Here is a 16,701-nt window from a genome sequence, read left to right on the forward strand (position 1 = left end):
TATAAATAACCATGTATTTACTACTATCTTAAAAAGATAAAATAGTGTAAGTATAGTTGAAGTCCCTTGTGTTTTCCACTGTAGTCATGTTCTCCTGCCTTGTTCCCCAGAATTAACCTCTGTCTTGTATTTGGTGCTTGCCACTCTCATGCCATGTTCATCATTACAGTTTTCTTTACCTTTTTTGTGCTTGGGATTCATTGAGTTTCTTGGATCTGTCAGTTTATAGTTTTTACCTATTTTAGACATTTTTCACCAATTATTTCAGATACTTTTTCTCTTCCCTCCCCTTTGCTTCAGGGATTCCAGTTACCTGTATGTTGGTTTGATTGACTTTGTCTGCAGTTCACTGGTACAATTAATCTTTTTTCAGTCTTTTTCCTTGGTGTGTTCAATTTTAGACAATTTCTATTGCTGTGTCTTCAAGTTCATTAGTCTTCTGAAGTATGTAGTCTACTGTTAATCTCAGTTAGTTTTTTATTTCAGACAATTTATCTTTAGAAGACCAATTTAGTTTCTTTTTTCTTTTCCTCTCCCTCTCCCTCTTTTTGGAGACCGGGTCTCACTGCTCTCCCCAGGCTGCAGTGCAGTGATACAGTCATGGCCCACTGCAGCCTCAACCTCCTAGGTTTAAGCAGTCCTGTTGCCTCAGCCTTCCAAGTACCTGGGACTATACACGTGTACTACCAGACTGGGCAATTTAAAAAAAATTTTTTTGGTAGAGATGGGGTCTTGTTGTATTGCCCAGGTTGGTCTCAGTAGTTACGTTTTTATTTTTGTCTAAGTAACACACACATGCTTTTCTCCGTTTTCATAAACATAAGGGACAGAGTTAAAGTAACTTTAAAATTGTCTGCTGATTCTGTTGTGTCATTTCTGGGTCAGCTTTTACTGATTGATTTTTTTTTTCTCTTTGGGTTGTGTTTTCTTGCTTCTTTACATGCCTGGCAATTTTGATGAATTTGGCAGACATTGTGAATTTTACCTATTGGGGGCCTAGATATTTTTGTATTCTTTTAAATATTCTTGAGCTTTGTTTTGGGATGTATTTAAATTACTTGGAAAGAGTTTGATCCTGTTCAAACTGCTTTTACGCTTTTTTAGTGGGACTGAGCAACCTTTAGTTGTAGAAGGCTATACCCAGTGCCCCATGTATTAAGTGTTTTTCCATTATTCTTGGCCTTGTTTGAGCTCTGGGTTTTGTTCCATTTGCTTCTTTCTAAGATTCTTTTCTCACCTTCAAGTTTTCTTATAGGCATGTACTAATCAAAACTAGTCTGAAGACTTTAGGGGAACTCTGCAAATCTCTGGGACTTTCTCTGTGCAGCTCTCTTTTCTGGTACTCTTACCTGGGAATTTTAGCTCTGTGCATTCCAGCGCTTTGTCCTCAACTCAGACTGCTGGGCTGTGTTTCCCCCTTCTGCTACAGCCTGGAAACTTTCTGGGCATTTACAGGACACACTTCATTTGTTTCTCTTCTCACAGGGATCACTGTTTTGCACTTTGTCCAATATTTGAAAATCATTGTTTTATACTTGTTCATTTTTTTAGTTGCTTAAGGTGGGAAAGTCAGTCTGTCTTCTTTTATTTTGTTATGGTTGGAAGCAATTGCTTGTTAATAGAAAGCCATTTGTATTCTAAAATACTGTGAATTATCTTATGTGCCTATTAGGTGAAGTATTACCATTCCAAAAAGCTTATATTTCAGTCCTTATAAAGGTGCTCATATTACAGGGTGATTTCTAAATTACTTTTAACTGGAAATGACCATCTGAAGAGAACATGTAGGCTTGAAATACACCCTACTCAGTGCTACTTGGATATTTATAGATACTTAGAGAAGATGCAGTTAGTGTAGAATTTAACACAAATTGAAGAATCATTCCTGAGTATGGCCTTAAAGAACCTATATTAGATATATGCAAGCTTTTTTGAAGGCTTACTAGGTATATTAAAAAATAATATAGTAAGGGGTTACATCATGAAGGTTATAAATATACGCCTACAGCACAGGGGAAAATTGGCTTCCTGTTCTGTCAATGAGCACTACAGGTTGAGTATTCCTTATCCAAAATACTTGGGACCAGAAGTGTTTTGGATTTTGGATTTATTCATATTTTGATGTTTTCATCATACTTGTTGGTTGAATATCCCTAATCTGAAAATTCAAAATCTGGAACGCATCTGGGCATGTTGGCTCATGCCTGTAATCCCACCACTTTGGGAGGCGGAGGCAGGTGGATCAGCTGAGGTCAGGAGTTCAAGACCAGCCTGGCCAACATGGAAAAACCCCGTCTCTACTAAAAATACAAAAATTAGCTGGGCATGGTGGTGATCGCCTGTAATCCCAGCTACATGGGGAGGCTCAAGCAGGAGAGGCTTGAATTTGGGAGGCAGAGGTTGCAGTGAGCTGAGATTGCACCATTGGACTCCTGGGTGGCAAGAGTGAAACTCCATCTCAAAAAAAAAAAACAAAACCCCCATAACAAAATCTGGAACTCTCCAATGAGTATTTTCTTTGAGGATTATGTTGGTGCTTAAAAGGTTTTGGATTTTGGAGCATTTAGAGTGTGGATTTTTGGATTACGGATATTCAATCTGGAGTATTAATTTGGGATAAATGGTCAAGTGACATAATAGTTCAAACAGGGCAGTATCTTAAACAACTTAGATTCTATACAACAGATGTTTGAGGCCAAATAGATTAGATAATTAACAAATGGTTGTAAATAATGACCCTAAACATTGGAGATGAATGTGAGGAGTTTGACTAAAATTGTTTTCTGAAACGCGACTGGAATAATATATTAGACGTACCATTTAATAATGTGTTGTTAAATAATTATATGTTAACTGATACATTTAGCTATTTGACTATTTAATCTTCTTATAGGTTTATAATTGAGTTGGTAAAACTTTTATTTTTGCTGGGAAAATGGAATGTCTAATTTTCAGGGTTGTTTCAAGCTGTTTTCAATTTCGTAATCACCTGTAGTTTAAATATTAAAAGGCCATTCATTAATTCCACAAACATTCTGGCCACCATGCTATCCCCCAAGGTTATGGGGGTAAAATGGTAGGTACATGAGACATTCTTTTCCCTCCTCCCCCCACCCCCAATCTTGCTCTGTCACCCAACCTGGAGTGCAGTGGTGGGATCTCGGCTCACTGGAACGTACACTTCCCGGGTTCAAGTGATTCTCCCACCTCAGCCTCCCAAGTAGCTGGGATTACAGGTGTGCATACCACACCTGTATTTTTGGCTGATTTTTGCATTTTTAGCAGAGACAGCGTTTTACCATGTTGGCCAGGCTAGACTTAAAATGCTGACCTCAAGTGGTCATTGCATCTTGTTAAAAGAGTTTTTATAGAGCTTCATCTCCAGCTCTCAAGTGATCTGCCCACCTCGGCCTCCCAAAGTGCTGGGATTTTGGGTGTGAGCCACCTCGCCTGGCCTCATGAGAGATTCTTGAGTCTTGTCCTGTTGGACCTTAGAATCCATTGGATTTAGAAACTGAAACATAGGCTTGGTATAAGTTCAAGGACTCTTAGAAGCCATTGAGGTTTTTATTTTACAAAAGGGGAAGTTGAGACCCTCTCCCCATCTCCTAAAGAAAGTGCCTACTTAAGTTACACCAGCTGAATGATATTTCTGACTTGTAGTGATTTTGAGCCTGTTCTATTATGAAGTCTGCCAAACTTAGGGATGCCTGCCCTCTCTGGGCTAGACTACTCTAGATGTCATAAAAATTTCACAAGAGAAATTTCAGAATACTAAGAGAGCAACCAGGTAAAGGGTTTTACATAACTCCTTATTTTCCTTCACAAAATGCAGTGCCTATTCAGTACTTAGATATTACCCACACTGTTTTCAGTATTCTACTTAAAAATGGTAAACTTTATTTAAGGAGACATGAGCCTTGAGCCTCATATGAGCTTTATTCTTTTATTCTCATATGAGCAAATGATTATTGTGTGGGTGGGGTGGGGAGGGGAAAAGAGAGTACCCAACAGAGCATGTAATTTCCAGGCTATATCCTGCATGGGATAAGGAAAGTGTTGGCCTGTGATGAAATTTACATAGGTACATACGTGTGTATTTAGGTCTGAGAGGAGAAAACAAACCATTTTTTCTCTCTACTCTCAACACAGCACACTTCTGTGACTATAGATGTATGAGGAGTTTTTTGTTTGGTGAAGGTTTTCCAGTGGACACCCACTGGGTGTCCTATAATTCAATTCTGATACTGTCTACTTAGAGATAGTAGTAGTCTCTAAGTAAATACAATTCTGGTAGTATCTACTTAGAGACAGTAGTACTCTCTAAGTAGGTAGTGTCAGATCCCACAGGTTGGGGGCTTAGCCCCACAAGACTGTCCCCACTTTACATATAATAGATTGTGACCTATACTTCTGACTGACTAGTTATAAATTGGGGTTCGTTCACACGACCCACTCCTTGGGTTTGATTAATTTGGTTGGATGGCTTTGAACTCAGAGAAATGCATATACCACTTTATTACAAAAGATGTTATAAAGGATACAGATGAACAGCCAGATAAAGAGGCATATAGGGCAAGATCTGGAAGGGTCCCAAGTGCAAGAACTGTCCTGGTAGAGTTGGAGTCCTCAGCCTTCCCACCATGCTTTTGCCAACCCAGAAGCACATTGCATCTTGTTAAAAGAGTTTTTATAGAGCTTCATCTCCAGCTCTCCCACTCCTGCCCCTTTCCTGGAGGTTGGTGGGTAGAACTGAAAATTCCAACCCTATAATCCTCTAATTTCATGGTCTTTCTGGTGAGGAGCCTCATCCTTAGGCTTTCTGGGGGCCTCACTCTAAGTTACCTCATTAGCATTAGTTATGATTCAAAGGGCTTGTCATGAACAAAAAAAACCCCTCCCATTGGGAATTTCCAAGAGTTTTAGGTACCCTGTGAAAGAAAAAAAGACCAATATATTTCATATTATACCACAATAGATATATAGCTGTAACTGGCATTTATTGAGCACTATTGGACTATTTGTTGCCACTGTTGACTTAAGAAGGTCAGCATTATTCTAAGGGCCCTGTGTGTATTATTTAATCCTCACATAATAGCCCCATTAGGTAAAGTAAGGTAAAGACCCATTGAACCTGTCTCAAGTATATCCTGTTAGGCTTTAAATAAAAGACTGTAATCTGATACATGTCAATGATAGTAATAACAACATTGATAATACATTTGATAGGTTCTGCCAAGTGATATGTATGTATTAACTCCTTTGCATAACCCTTACAGTGAAATTTGGTTTAGTCTGAAAGTTTGTGCAACCCATGTGTATTTGAAATGTTAGGAGGGACGAATAGGGTATAAGAGGCAAGTAGGAACAGTTCAATTGTTTGAACTTGAAGTCATTCATAATATCTGTAAACTATGAGGAAACTTTGTGGACAAAAATTTGAGCTAATACTCTTCCTTACTATTCATTGAAAACTTTTTTAGAAATTTTTTTGGATTTTGAAGTTTTTTACAGACAGGGCCTCACTTTGTTGCTTAGGCTGGAGTGCAGTGGTGCATTACAGCTCACTGCATCCTCAAACTCCTGAGCTCAAGCCATTGTCCAGTTTCAGTCTCCGAAGTAGCCAGGACTACAGGTGCAGGTCACAACATGTGGCTAACCTTACTATGGCATTTGTATAGGGGAATGTGGCTGGAAGCTTACGATGCTGAAAGCCAGCTATGTCCCTCTGTCATGTCCCTGTCTGTTAGCCTGTCTCCAGTCCTAATGATCTTGGAGACAGGACATGAATTCACAAAGTTAGTTGGCTTCTGGGTTAAAAACGAAGACTTCCTGAGGAGTTTGAAAGGTTATATAGTTATACTATCTTTTTGTGGTGGTTTTTTTTTTTTGGCGGGGGGAGAATCAGTGAAATGGATTTAGTAAGGCAATAAAGTTAAAATGTGCCTTCATTAGTAAAATGTCATTCTTATTTTTAGCAACGAAAAAAAGGCAAGTTTTAGATATAATATTTTAAATCATTATATTTTGTTTTTCCTGCTCCCCTTCTCAAAAAACCACATGGAATATTCCATTCATTACTGCTCGAGAAAGTCATTACTTTGCAAGCTGCAGTTGCTGAAATGGTTTAGTGGAGGAAGTGTTTGCTGGCATATTTTTAGTGATTTTTTTTTTTTTTTTGGTAGTTGTTCTTTGAGTATCCAAACTAGCAAACAAAGAGAAGCTGATTTAAATTTATATTGGGGAAACCTCTTTGTGGAGCATTTCATCAGATGATTTCCTTTCAACCTCATATCTTGAAAAGAGGGATTAATGAAACAGCATCTGAAGAAGGAGTGGACTCTTGTGGAATAAGCCCTGACATCTTCCACAGTGTTTTGTGGGGTAATTTCAAGTTCTTCAGATACAGATTACATAAAGAAGATTGTAGGGCACGTGACAGACTCTGGTTTCCTTGTATTTCAGATAGTAGAAAAATTGCTACCTCTAAGAATGGATCCTGGAGCCATCTAGCTACAGTTATAACTTTTTCATTTATGGTTTTATCTCACAACTATTTTTATTTACATTTTTTGTTCAACTAGGCAACTTAAAATAGTTTGGTTTATGTATAAAATATTGTAATGGTAAAGTAATGGATTGCCTGTGCATTGTAACCACAAAGGTAAGATATAATATGCTTTTCTGTATTTCATTGTTAGTGACAGATGTGAGAGACCCTTTGTTAACTGTGTAGTTTAAAAATAAGGTGTAACCAGTGTTATATATTTGAAAATATATATTTGAATCCATGTGATGCTTAGTTTATATCCTTTGGAAAAGACAGTATTTTGAAATGTGTTTTAGATAGCTAAAAATGTGTTGCACAGAAATATTTTTCCCTGAGATATTCAGGAAACCTTTCTCCCAACAGCAAAGGTCTGTAAAGCCTTGATTATATTTAAATCTTCTAAACATATTCTCAGAGTTATTCTCCTCCCCTTTATTTCATGTCCCAACATGCCATGCTAGTTGAACATATAATTCATTTTGAGAACATTTTCAGGACTCTTCCATCTATTGTAATTATAGTTAATTTTTTGTGTTGTTTTAGGAAGAGGAAAATAGTCAAGTGCTGATTCTGTTGCCGTTAGATGTTGATTTGGATTTAAGGTTATTAAACTTGTACAAGTACTCCTTGAAAGTACTTGTTTTGAAGTCTGTTTTGCTCCTTGTCTTCAAAGTACAGCATGCTTCACTTAATCTCTAAGTTTGGCTTCTTTTATTTTTGAGCACCAGTTTGCAGACATTGTGTGATGGTGTTACAGATTCAGTGTGCTTACATTTAAATTGTATCCACTGGTTTTTAAAATATGGAATAATTTACCTTTTTAAATTTTATGCACTTACGATGTCTCATAATGATTGCTAATTTAAAATCTCAAACTTGTTGAGATTTTAAAATTATGTTCAGTAATACAAGAGTAGGTAAATTTGTAAATTCTGAAAGTCGGCTATTTTTCCTGTATAGTGAATTGTTTTTCATAAGAGAAAAAGCAGGAAAATTGATAGAAATTAGTTTTCTTTTCTTGTTGCTCATAGAGTTCTAGTTCAAACAGTAGTTCATGATTGGATACAGGCATGCCCATTATCTGTTTCCATTCCCTGTTTATAAAGAGATGTCTTCTGTGTACCTCTAGGTAAACTGTCTTGTTGAAATATTCTTAATGAATGTTTAAAGGGCACATAAGCCTGGAAAACAGGGTTGTTGTTGCTTTTTCCCTCTATAAATTTTTTTCCTGTTTGTCAGTGGTTGGTTCTTCCCTGTGATTTACCTTTTATCATTTCATTCATTTTCATTTTATTTCCAATACTAGAGCAAAGTTATTTGAAATGATCCATCTCTTCTCTCTGCTCGATCTTCCTTGATAGACTGAGAATTTTTTTTGCATTGATCCTTTTTTAGCAAGAGGGTCTATTTTGCTTAAAAAAATTAGATGTAATCATTACCCTAAAGTATTTATACATTTTTATTATGTAACTGTTAAGGCAAAAATAGAAAAGGATGTAGGTTGGAAATTAGAAGCCTAAAACATTGTAGTTGCTTTTGTAAAGCTAAATTAAAACGATTTGTTCAATTATTAGAATATACCCTTTGAACATATTTAACCAATAGTTCTAGCAGGAAGAGCAAAATTCTTGATTTTCTTTTCAACTACAGGCTGCAGTGTGAACCCCATCCATTATTCTTTTCTCCCTTTTCTGGTCTTTACAGAGCTTTGTGGTTTTATGTGTTTTAAAAGTCTGACAGTGTAGTTGATGTAATTTTATCATGTTAATACTAAGACACCTTTCCAAATGAATTTTTTCATCATCCGCCTCCCTCTCTCCCACTCGTGTAGGCATGGTGAACTAGGTAGGCACGTTGCATCATTGCTACCATGGATACCCTTAAGTACAGGCATGTGGGTTGAGCTAAAGCAATGATGGTTAGTTTTTTGGTTGTTCCCCCCATCCATAACTATATGTTCTTCACAATGAAGACTCTTATTTTAAAACATTTGCAAATGACAAGGTTGTGAGATGTGATGACTAAATCATCACTGCTATTGAACTGCCAAACCTTAGTCTCCATTTACAGTAGTATTAATGGCATTTACTAATTTAAGACTGTCAGAAGTAGCTCTGCATTCCTTTTCTGATGAATATATATTTAAACACAAGTGTAATTTTTGTTTTGTTTTGCCCTTTAGCGAAAATGAAAATGTACTTCCTCTTTGAATTAAAAAAAAATACTCTTCTGGATTTAGATATTTTATGGAGGAAAAGATGCTAGTGAGCATTTCTACCATGGCAGTATTTCTGATTATTGTTTGTACACTTACGTACATTTTTATGTACTTTAATCAGTGTGGATACAGTATTTTTTGCTTTTCCACATAATATCTTTCTAAGAGATTTAATTTTATGTTTGTAAGTTGTTGTGTTCTTAGCTAGCTCCTTCGTAAATATGTCAGTTGAGTGGAGTTAATATTGTTAGAGGCCAGACAGAGAAGTGTCATTTTTGTCAGGCTCGTAATCACTGTAGGAAAATTAACTGAGAGCGTAAGAAGCCCAACAAGAGTGATGTAGGATTATTGTTATATATAGTTTATTTTCTTATGTTAGCAATAAAGTACTCTGTTTAAACTGCAGCTGAGGGCATTCGTGTTCTTTATTATAGAGGTTTCCCAGCTGTCAAGTAATTTCTGAGAATTGTGTAACTTTAGTACCAGAATTTCTTTCTTTTTTTTTAATTGCATTTTAGGTTTTGGGGTACATGTGAAGAATATGCAAGATGGTTGCATAGGTACACATGTGGCAGTGTGGTTTGCTGCCTTCCTCCCCATCACCTATATCTGGCATTTCTCCCCATGTTATCCCTCCCCAACTCCCCAACCCCTGCTGTCCCTCGCGTTTCCCCCCGACAGACCCCAGTGTCTGATACTCCTCTCCCTGTGTCCATGTGTTCTCATTGTTCAACACCCGCCTGTGAGTGAGAACATGCGAGTACCAGAATTTCTTATAGTAGAATCCTATCTTTCTCCATCGTTTGTTATACTGCTTGCTTATTAACTAAGCAGAAAAGGGATGTTCTCTATCTCTCTTCATTTTAGGGTTACTTAGCAGTTTAGGAAGCAGGAGAAAAACCTGAAAAGAAAAAATTTTTTCCTGTATGTTCTTAATTAAGAAAGGAGAGGCCGGACACAGTGGCTCATGCCTGTAATCTCAGCACTTTGGAAGGCCGAGGTGGACAGATAATGAGGTCAGGAGATCAAGACCATCCTGGTCAACATGGTGAAACTCTGTCGCTACTAAAATAGAAAAAGTTAGCCAGGCGTGGTGGCATGCACCTGTAATCCCCTCTACTGGGGAGGCTGAGGCAGGGGAATTGTTTGAAACAGGGAGGTGGATGTTGCAGTGAGCCGAGATCACGCCACTGCACTCCAGCCTAGTGACAGAGCAAGACTCTGTCTAAAAAAGGAAAAAATGAACATTCATATTTCAGGAGATTCTCTTACACTCGGTGCCAGTTGTTAAATATTTTTGTTATTGAACTTATTTTCCAAAACCGTGAAGTCCATGTTAAGTGCCGTTAGGGCAATGTTTGAAGTATATACAGTCTTAGGCATGTCTCCCAATTAAGGAATTGGCAATACATATATTTTAGAAGCTGCAGAACAGGTTTTCATTATTTTTGTTGACAGAACTTTTTTCAGGTGTTGTGAGGTGTTCCTTCTGCTTTGAGTTTGAGCTCTTCCCCACCCCAGACAGGGTCTCACTCTCAGGCTGGAGTACAGTGGCCTGATCTGGGCTCACTGCAGCCTCTGCCTCCTGGGCTCAAGTAATCCTCCCACTTCAGCTTTCCAGAAGCTTTGAGATCTTTATGCGTAAAAGTTTCCTCTCTTTGCAATGCAAGTCCTTTATCCCAAACCTTACCCTTCAGATTCCAGTTTATAGATTACTTCCTCAGGGAAGCCCTGCTTGATTCCCCATTAAGTTAGGTTCCTCTCCTTCTATAAGTATACTATATTTTTCTTTTATGCCACACAGTATGTCATTTATTTGTGTAATTCTTCATTAATGTATGTTTTTCTCATTGACCTGTAAGTGTTAGAAAAAAGTAAAACTTTTGTTCTCCTTGATATCCTGGTGACTGACCAAGTGTTTGATATATAGTAGATGCTTAGTAAGTTTACTGATTGTTAAGAGAATGAAGCTTTGGAACAGATGGTAGAAGTTTATGGATTCAAAAGGTATTTTAGTTTTTAAAATGGGACTTTAATGCATTTAAAGTCCCATTTTGAATATAGTTCTAGATTGACATCCTGGAATATCATCACTAAAATGTATCTATTATTCTGTATTTTGTATAATGCATTCAAAAGGATCCAGAAAGTGGCTTATCTTCTCATTGTTTTCCATGTATTTCTTAGTTTATGGTGGAAAGGAAGTATATTATCATGTCTTGCCACATAAATATTTGGCTGATATTTGACTAATTTGTTGATTTTGTTTTATATTTGTTTCTGGCTTATACTTAGTATGGGAGACACAGAATCCTTTTTCATTTTATCAGGCGTGCTTCCATCTGTAGACTCAACTTTAGCACTGTCCAGTAGAGCTTCATACAATGATGGCAATGTTCTGTATCTTTGCTGTCCTGTCCACTGGCACTTGAAATGGAGTGGCTAGTTTGACAGAGAAACTGAATTTTTAACTTTAATTAATGTAATAGACTTGTCATTAAGTTATTAAGTCTGTAACAGCCATTCCCGCACACCAGCCAACCCTTCATTTATTTTTTAATCAGTTTTGAGTGGACAATAAATTCCCATAATTTAAAAATCAAAACTGTCATATAAAAGTTTACGTAGATACGCCTCACGTCTATACTTTCCTACCAACTCCTATAGGAAACTACTTTTTTGTTAGTTTCTATTTATCTTTCTAGTATTAACACAAATACAAGTAAATAAGAATATTTTTATTTGTCTTTCCTTACACAATAAGTAATATGTTTTATGTGGTATTTTGCCTCTTGCTGGTTTTACTTGCAGTATCTTGAAGGTCTCTCCATTTTAATACATAGAGCTTTTTCTCATTCATTTTTACAGAAATATATTTGATCATGTGGATGTGTCATAGTTTATTAACCATTTTAAACAAATTACCTGGCTAGGCGTGGTGACTCACACTTGTAATCCTAGCACTGAGGGAGACTGAGGTGGGCGGATCACCTGAGGTCAGAAGTTTGAGACCAGCCTGGCCAACACGGTGAAACTTTATCTTGACTAAAACTACAAAAATTAGCTGGGTGTGGTGGCACATGCCTGTAATCCTAGCTACTCAGGAGGCTGAGGCACAAGAATCGCTTGAACTCAGGAGGCAGAAGTTGCAGTGAGCCGAGATGGTTCTGCACTCCAGCCTGGGTGACATAGTGAGACTCCATCTCTAAATAAATAAATAAATAAATAAATAACTGACTGACCTGTAACAACCTGTTCTACTGGAAAAAGATGAAAGTTGGATCCATACCTAATACTGTATACCAGAAAAAAATTCAGAATGTTCAAAAGATATATGCTAGGTTTGAATGATGGTGTTCTCTCCAAAATTCATGTTGAAACTTAATCCACAGTGTTGAGATGTGTGACCTTTGGGAGATGATTAAGTCATGAGTGGGATTAATACCCTAATGAAAAGTGCTTGAGGCAGAAGGGAGTGCTTTCTTTTCCCTTTGCCATGTGAGGATATAGAGTTCTCCTCCAGAGGTTGCAGCAACAGAGTGCCATTTTGTAAGCAGAAGCACTTGATCTCGGTTTTCCCTGCCTCCAGAACTGTAAGAAATAAATTGTTACTGTTTATAATTTACCTAGTCTGTGGTATTTTGTTATAGTAGCACAAATAGACTAAGACAATATAAATGTATTTTTGCTGGACAGTAAATTTCTTTCTAATCTTTTACAAGCGACTTCAGGAAACAACTTTGTATGTATGCCATTTCATATTTCTGCAGGCATGTCTGTATGATATGGGATTACTGGTTCAAAGAGTATATGCAGATGTAATTTTGGTACCTAGTGTCAGATTCCCCTCCATAGGAGTTGTGCCGTTTTGTATTCCCACTGGCAGTGTTTGAGAATGACTCTTTCCCTGCAGGATTATCAACAAAATATGTATTCAAATTTTTATATTTTTGCCCGTGCTTAATAAGAAATGGCATATCAGTGTAGTTTTAATTTTCATTTCTTCTACATATTTAAGCAAGGTTTATTTTATATTTTTTTCTATTCGGATGTTGGTCTTTGTCATCTCAGTTTCTAGGAGCTCCGTCTTCATCAGGGAGATTAGCCTTTGTCTCTGACATCAATTGCAGTTTTTTCCTCTCGCACTTTGTCATTTTTTATTCATGGTGTTATCAGTGCTTTCTTCTCTTCTCCTCCCCTCCTCCTCCTCCTCTCTCCTCTCATCTTCTTCTTCCCTCTTTTTTCTTTCCCTTCTTGGCTAGCTTCTGCATTTGGGTCATAGTAAGACCTTCCACATTCCAGAATTATAAAAAAGTCACCCAGGTTTTCTTTTGGTTACTTTATGTAGGATTTCACTTTTAAATCTTTGGACCATTTTAAGTTTATCCTGATGCATAGTGTTGTGGAACCAGTGTAATAATTTTCCAAATGTTTACCAATTGTTCCAGTGTCATTTTATTAAGAAGTCTGTGTTTATTTTCCCCCTCTGAATTGAGATGGCACCTTTTGACACATAATAATTTCTCATATGTATTTGGGTATATTCCTGGACATTTGATTCTGTGTTTCACTAGTCTATCTGTTCAGATTGACAGTGCTTTACTTACTGAAGCTTTGTATAGTTTACCTTAACGTCTAATAGGGTTATCCTCTATCTTTGCTTCTCTGTTTTAGAGCTTTTCTTGGAAAAAAAGATTCTTGTTTATTTTTCTGTATACACTTTAGAATCAATTTATCTAGTCTAAGAAAAAAATATTTTAGTAATAGGAACACTCTCTGAATTTAAAGTAGTATACAGTAAGGATACTGCCCAGTAGGGTGTTTCCTGCCCAGTAGGGTGAGGCAGGAGAGCTGGATAAGTTTATCTTTTATACATCTTCCCAATTACTAGTGTTATACCTCTTCCCAGCTGCTAGTGTAAATCAGAGGGTAGGCAGTAATCTTCTTTATTCGTTATCCTGGGAGGCAGGGTTTTAAGTTTATTTCTTGTAGTCCTTACCAGTGGGTTTTTGTTAATAGGAGAAGGTAAGAGAGAGAGGAATCAAAGACATACTTTAACCGATTTCAGTAGTTTTCCTAGCCCTTTGCTCCATGACTAACAGTTGTCTGAGTCAAACCTACCTTTTGATTAAATCAGATGGGTTTATTTCTGATGCCAACTCTTGTTGATGTTGGATGCCCAGAGATCTGTCTTGAGAATTCTCATAACAGGTTAAAGGAAAGGGTGCTGTAATCAGTTAATAGTCTTTGCCATGGCTAAGAAATTGGAGAAAGGTGGGAGACTTGGTGGCAGAAGATGGGATCATTTGTATTTAATATGTTTTGAAAAATCCTTAACATGTTGTTGAATGTTTTCCTGTAGCTTTTATTAATGACTTTATGATTTGAATATCTTATTTAATCAGTTAACATTTGGATTCTTTCTATTTTTTCCTCTTAAAATGATATGCTGGAAGCTTAATCTCTGGGTATAACCATGATTCTTTAGGTGAGAGGAATCTCTGGTATTAAAGATATAAAAATTTCTAATGTTTTTATAAATATTGTCAAAATTTCCACACGTTAATCACCCTCAGACTATTTTTCCAGTTAAAACATCGTACTTTATATTAAATATTTTCGTTAAATTGTCTCTCCATTTCCATTTGGAAAGGGCTCATTATAGTTCTTAATCTAATCTAAAATGATTGGATTTCTTTGAACTTTCCATAGTATATTGTTTATTTATTTTTTTTTCTTGAGACTGAATCTTGCTTTGTCGCCTAGGCTGGAGTGCGGTGGAGCAATCTTGGCTCACCGCAACCTCCACCTCCTGAATTCAAGCAATTATCCTGCCTCAGCTTCCTGAGTAGGTGGGATTACAGGTGGCCACCACAGTGCCCGGCTCCTTTTTGTATTATTAGTAGAGACGGGGTTTCACCATGTTGGCCAGGTTGATCTTGAACTCCTGACCTCAGGTGATCTGCTCACTTTGGCCTCCCAGAGTGCTGGGATTACAGGTGGGAGCCATCACGCCTGGCCTGTTGTTTTATTTCTTAACTATTGTACCTTTTTCTTAGTTTTTATTATTCAGTCAATGTTCATTTGGTGTTCACTTCACTCAGGACCTGCTGAATTGGAATAATAGGGATCACTTTCAAGTGCTACCCTATTTTCTGCTCATCCTTTTGCAATCAGACAAAGGATAACTAAGGCTTTCATTTTCCTTATTTTGTCACTCTCTCACTTTTTAAATTCCTTGCGTCATGATTTCTGTAGCAGTCACTCAGCTGAAGTTATTCCCCTTAGAGTAAGTAGAATAGAGGATAATAGCCAAAAAGCTCAGTCTCTGGAGACTGTCTAGGTTCTAGTCCCAGTATTTGATTGGGACTAGTTGCTTTTTATTTGAACACTAATAATAAAAGTAGATTATAGAGCTGTGCTAATCCCTGGTCTTCTTAGACAGTTCCCTGAAACTTTGGTTGCCAAAAGTTTATAATAGCTATGCTACTTATTTTGGTGATTGGACTAATTACTAATATTCTTCTAGGTTTCAGTTTCTTCATTTCTCACATGGAGGAAAATAATGTTATCTGTATGCAGGGTTGTTAAAGATTACTTGAGCTAATACCTGTCAAGTATATGAAACAATGCTTAGCACATAGTATGACTTCACTAATTGTTATCGGATCTTTTTAAATAGTTTTTATTAAATAGTATAATATGTAGCTTTCTGGTTGTACAAAAGACAGTCTTTTCTGAATCAGTCTTACTCTTTTCTCTCTTTTATGGTCCTCCTTCTTTGCCTCTTACAACTAGTGTGCTAGTTTTCTTTGTTAGAGGTGGTGGATGGTTTTAAATTCTGGTGTTTCATCGAGGCAAGCTGGAGATAGGAATAAAAGGATTATGAAAGAGGAGGAGCTTTAAAGATGCTTTTATCCATACATGTTTTTGCTTTATCAGCCTCTTTTTGCTGCCTTTATTTTAGATTTTAGAGTGATGCTTTGCCTGGTTTTCTCATACAGTTCCCTGAGTCTTCTGTTGTGAAAAGTTCCTGATTCTTTCAGTAATTCATCATATGGATAAAGAAAATATATGCCCATATGTGGGGGGTGTTTGTCATTTCAGTGGGTACTCAGCAAATAATTGTTTTAACTGTATAACTGCTATAATTTTAGGGATTTAGTTACCATAGAAATGTGGAATTGTTTTGGTTTATCAGTTTGGGAATTATGAATACCAAATTTGATTACTTCGGGTAAAACAGCTATCTTTTATATAAATATTCATATTTATATTAGGACACTTTTACTTGTAGGTTGTATTAAAATTTTATATTAGTCCGAAGCTTTGAAAGGGGTATGCAATATTTTAAAAGAAAGTCTCAGTACAGATATTTCAGATTTTTAAGATTTTTTTTTTTTAAGACTTCAAATTTTTAAAATTTTAGTAGTGAATAGAAATGCTGCCCTCTGCTGTTGGCCAGTTGTTTTACTGCTATGTAAGTGTTCAATGAACTAATAGAATGAATTTTTTAAGTGTCTGTCATGTTACTCTGTTGAAGTATAACTATGTAAAATATCCTTATAGTTTATTTATTAAATTATTACCAAGTGTTACCTAATAATGCTAACTACTGTTAAATATATTCATTGCCATTTTGGCTTTTAGAAAACTTGAGTCCTGGAGAAACTTTCATTTAGTCTTAGCTTCTCATTTTATATGGTGAGTATTAAGTACTTCCTAGATTGATCCCTTATGGTTATGTGACTCAAAGCTTGTATTGGTAACTTATAACCAAACTATAGGTAAAGATAAATTTTTCTAAAATAATTATTTTTAGTTTCTCCTATGTAGAATGTTTGAACTTTTGTTTAAAAATGTTTTACATGGAAAAAAAATTGGAATTTAAATCAGTATTAAATCTTAACATATGTATTAAAATGAGGTACTG

General features: G+C 36.4%; 1 protein-coding gene across 39 annotated transcripts in view; it reads left to right on the forward strand.

The window, feature by feature from the left end:
• Positions 1–16,701, forward strand: part of DLG1 (discs large MAGUK scaffold protein 1) — a 306,584-nt gene that overhangs the window by 67,269 nt on the left and 222,614 nt on the right. For 6 of the 39 annotated variants that reach the window (XM_008981447.5, XM_078350578.1, XM_035274957.3 and 3 more), the window contains exon 1: positions 6,457–6,664. The exons of the other annotated variants lie outside the window; for them this stretch is intronic. In XM_008981447.5, the coding sequence (XP_008979695.4) occupies positions 6,635–6,664 (30 nt within the window). In that variant the 5' untranslated portion in view covers positions 6,457–6,634. Of the gene's footprint in view, positions 1–6,456; positions 6,665–16,701 lie in introns of those variants that run through there. 39 annotated transcript variants of the gene reach the window in all.

Source organism: Callithrix jacchus, chromosome 15 (assembly GCF_049354715.1).
Source record: "Callithrix jacchus isolate 240 chromosome 15, calJac240_pri, whole genome shotgun sequence".
Classification (NCBI taxonomy): domain Eukaryota; kingdom Metazoa; phylum Chordata; class Mammalia; order Primates; family Cebidae; genus Callithrix; species Callithrix jacchus.